Source organism: Epinephelus moara, chromosome 5 (genome assembly GCF_006386435.1).
Source record: "Epinephelus moara isolate mb chromosome 5, YSFRI_EMoa_1.0, whole genome shotgun sequence".
Classification (NCBI taxonomy): domain Eukaryota; kingdom Metazoa; phylum Chordata; class Actinopteri; order Perciformes; family Serranidae; genus Epinephelus; species Epinephelus moara.
The window spans coordinates 24,886,034-24,889,981 of record NC_065510.1 but is presented as its reverse complement, the minus strand read 5'-3'; the positions used below and the strand labels follow the sequence as shown (position 1 = coordinate 24,889,981).

The 3,948-nt window shown below is 44.8% G+C and overlaps 1 protein-coding gene across 3 annotated transcripts; it reads right to left on the bottom strand.

Moving 5' to 3' along the window:
• Positions 1-502: 502 nt before the first annotated feature.
• On the bottom strand, positions 503-3,948 carry tnip2 (TNFAIP3 interacting protein 2). Of its 3 annotated transcripts, none has more exons than XM_050044394.1 (6): positions 3,285-3,948; positions 2,561-2,779; positions 2,359-2,448; positions 1,925-2,188; positions 1,694-1,810; positions 503-1,584 (listed from the first exon to the last, which is right to left on the bottom strand). In XM_050044394.1, the coding sequence occupies exons 1-6, from the start codon at positions 3,600-3,602 to the stop codon at positions 1,306-1,308; spliced, it is 1,287 nt and encodes a 428-aa protein (XP_049900351.1). In that variant the 5' UTR covers positions 3,603-3,948; the 3' UTR covers positions 503-1,305. The 3 variants fall into 3 exon arrangements, with proteins under 3 accessions (XP_049900351.1, XP_049900350.1, XP_049900349.1); XM_050044393.1 differs by having other exon boundaries at positions 503-1,581; positions 2,561-2,866; positions 3,285-3,944; XM_050044392.1 differs by having other exon boundaries at positions 2,561-2,866; positions 3,285-3,943.

Genomic DNA, 3,948 nt, shown 5'->3' with positions numbered 1-3,948 from the left:
ATGTCCAGCTTCCTGTGCTTACTACACTAAACCCATGACAACTGATTCACCAAACAGCACCGTTGGCCTGTTTGTGTCAAAAAGGTACTTCACAGCGACTGACTGCAGAATGTTTTGGTCACTGACTGATCCGCAGGCTGTTGTTGGATGTAACTTGAGCTATGTTCTTTCTCTGGTCTTCTCAGTACCCCTGCAGTGTTTGCCTCAGCCACACAACAGCTGGGAATATGGCTGTCACAGTACAGCGTGCCCATTCAGGCAACGCTGGGAAGGGGTTTTCCACCGCGCACAAGCACATACACGTGACACAGATGGACACACACAAACACACACTAAAAAGACATGCACACAGACTTAGATTAAATAGCGCCAACATTTTCGTGGTTAGGCTATGATCTGTGGTTACAGCTCCAGGCTGCAGACTGTCTCAAGAATTAAAATACCCCACGCGATAATGAAACATACTTAAAGCTATATAAATCACCATAAGATAAAGTGTGGATAAACAAGTCTTTTATTACAAAAATAATGTGCCAGCTCCAGAAAAACAGCACAAACTCTCCAAAAATAAGCATATTATTGTCAGTTGGGATGCAACTCTTACATACACTGTTAGAAAAAGTGGATCAAATATATTTTTCCATTTATAAAGAACATTTTTGATCCCAAAAGTTTACCAGGAAAAAAAATATTTCATGGCTTTGGTGGAAAAAAGGCAAAAAACCTTTTCCTATTATTGATGTACAGAGAATAAATATTAATATAATAGTTATATATTTTAAATCTGTTATTAAGAATATATAATTTACAGAACAGAAATATGTAAAGTTCAATCAAAAACAAACAACTAATAGCACCACATTATCCAAAGTAAGAAGCTTATGCGTCATGAATCTCTTAATCGTACGATCCTACGATTCAGTATTTTGGCTAAATGTCATGAAAGTGCAACAGGTTTGTAATTTGACACATTGAGGTATATGATATTCGATATATTGCATTCACATCCACTTTCCCACCACAATAATCTCCTGCACTGCCACAGGAGAAAACTAAGAACCTGACACTGGATATTCAACTATGCAGACTGATGAACTCATTTCTCTTGCGACAGGGGAACTTTGGGTTGTACAGTTTTGCTTCACTATGTACAAACATCTTAAGTCAGTCGTTTCATTTGTAGTCAAGTCTCTCCGATTTGGAAACTCCACTCAGGTTATTTTCTGCCGTGTAGTGCTGCTCTTCAGTGTTCAGTTACTGTCAGTGAGAGATAAGTGTCTTTTCCAAAAATGAGTGTTGTTCCGCTTATAGTTTGGCACACTCTTCACAATGGTTCAGGTACTCTGCAGCGTCCGTGTCACTGAACGTGGCGAGGCAACGCGGGCACTGTAGCTCTGACATGCCTGGGCATTCGTTCCAAGCAGGACTCGGTGTTGCTGCCGCAGCTGCAGGCTGTTGCTGCATCTCAGCAGTGGTCCTCAATAGAGGTTCTGAGGAGTCCTTATGTCGCCTTGAGGTGATCCTGTGTCCTATGTGGACACGGCACATGGGAACCACGTCTCTGTTGTCTCTGCTTGTACCCTGCTGAAGACAATTATGTTCGTACACCATTAGGATTGCACAAGAACCAATAAAGGAAGTAAATGTGTCTACATCTGCACTCATCCACCTTGTTAAAGGGCCATCACCTCACCTGTTTGTGTAGCTGCTGCTTCAACTGGTAAACCTGCTCCTTCAGGTCTTGGATCTGGCCCTGTGCTCGTTCTCTGTCGGCACGCTCCGACTTAAAGTCCTCTGCGTAGATGAGGACCTGATTAGGGAAAACAAAGAACCTTTAGTCTTTGTTTCTTCAGAAAATCACTTGTCTGTATCCAGTCAAATTCTACAAACAAAATCTTGAATGAGACCACGATGTAGCACCGACCTGCTGCTCCAGAGTCTGGATGCGCTCTTGGTCATGCCTCCTTATCTCCTCCACATCTCTACCTAGCCGCGCACACTCGCTCATCTTCTCCTCGAGTAAGCCATTGAGCCTGGAAATCTCCTGGTGAAGCAACCCGGTGCTTATGGAGCCAAGCCCTGGCACCAAGCCCTGCCCAGAGGTCTCCTTCAGCCTCTGACATAAACCTCTGATATAGTCCTCCCTGCTGGAGTCATACTTCTGCCATTGAGAGTTCAGACCTTGCACCTGAAAGGAGAATTACAGCATAAAAGGTTAGACCTTCTGATCATGTGCTCTGATCTGCATTTCACTTTGAAGTTGAATGTCAGCACAGTCATTTTAAAATGTAACTTTTTGAAGTGCCTGATTGATTTCAAGGGAAAATATAAGTAAGTGTCATCTACTTGAAGACTTACATATGCCACTCGCTGCTTTAGCTGCTGATTCTCCTCCTGAAGTTGACGGATTTGAGCGTTAACACTACTCAGATCAGAGGACTCTGTCATCTGGAGAAAATGGTGCAAGAGAGGTCACGGAATAGCCCTCCCAAGAGACAACAACAGGTCCAATCCACAAGTAAATACAGCAAAAAGCCCCCCAAAATGGTCGATCACACACCTCCTTAGACTTCTGCTGCAGAGCCACATCCTCCACCTCTCCTCCTCCCGCCTTCTTCTCCTTCTCCAGCCTGGCCAGCAGCTCCTGGCACACCTTCACCGTTGCGCCGAGCTGGCTGCGCAGCTGGTCAGCCTCCTCGGCCAGGGATGTGCACAGCACGGCTCTGGTGGCCTCTGAGCGCTCCCTCTCCTGCAGGGCCGACCGCAGCCTCTGGATCTCCTGATCCTTCTCGTGGTCGGGCTGACACCTGACACTCTCCAGCTCCAGCTCCTTCTCTCGGAGCTGCACGGTCAGCCTCTGGATCTCCTGGGAGGAGGACGAGGGGGGTTAATTGCATGACCACATCAGGGTTTAATGAGATATTTTTGTCATATTATATGTATTATAGATGTGTACAGATACATATATGATTAAAATGTATTATTCTAATTTTGTTCATGTCACTGGGGTTGTCCTTGACTTTTTACAGTAAAAAATGCCAAATTAAAACAACACTGAACATCACACCACCCCTAGATGACAATGATAGTGGTAAAAAACATTACTCAAATAATGAAATATGGACTTTAGGGTATTATAAGCTTATTATTTCTTGAGGATACCTACTCAAAGTGTGCTACATGGGCAGACCTGTGCCACTGTATTAACTTTTCTCCATCAGCCAACTTTCTAACACTAATCTGTATGGATCAACACATTAAAAGCATCTCCAGCACTATTTTACCTCTGCCTGTCTCGACGCCTTCAACTCCATATCGTTCCTCTTCTGCTTCAGCTTGCATATCTCCTTACACAAACTCTCCAGCAAAGACTTGGACGGCCCGATGACCACTGACTCGTTATCTCCCACAGTCATGTAGATCCTCTCGTACCTCCCCAACCTGGCTTTTAAATCTGCAATGATATTGTCCTTAACATCAATCTGCTTGTTGAGAAGCTCGATTTCCTGCCGCGTCTCATGATACAGAGTATTGAGCGTGCTGCAGCTCCGCAGTTTGTCTTTCAGCGCGTCTGTATCCGTGTTTATACTGACGTTATCCATGGTCGGCTTCGTAGATTTGTGACAGACGGATCAGTCTTTTAATAATCCAGCATTTGACGCCTCTGCTTCTACCCGCTGTGTCTTTAGAAATGGACCGAGGAGGTCAATTGTGTCGAGGGTTTTGCGCATCGGTGTCGACAATAATATCCCCGAACAGTCTTGGGGGATTTCCTAGGGAACTTCCCCGCGGACTTTTTTGAGCGTCAAACTGAGCCCTGCCTGAGATTCACCGTCGACCGTCATTAGGGAGGTAAAAGGGGGGTTTATAGCCTGCTGGCACACATGGCAAAGACAACACACAGACATATTTTCAACACAAGGTAAAAGAAGTTAAAGGTCGGTGCCA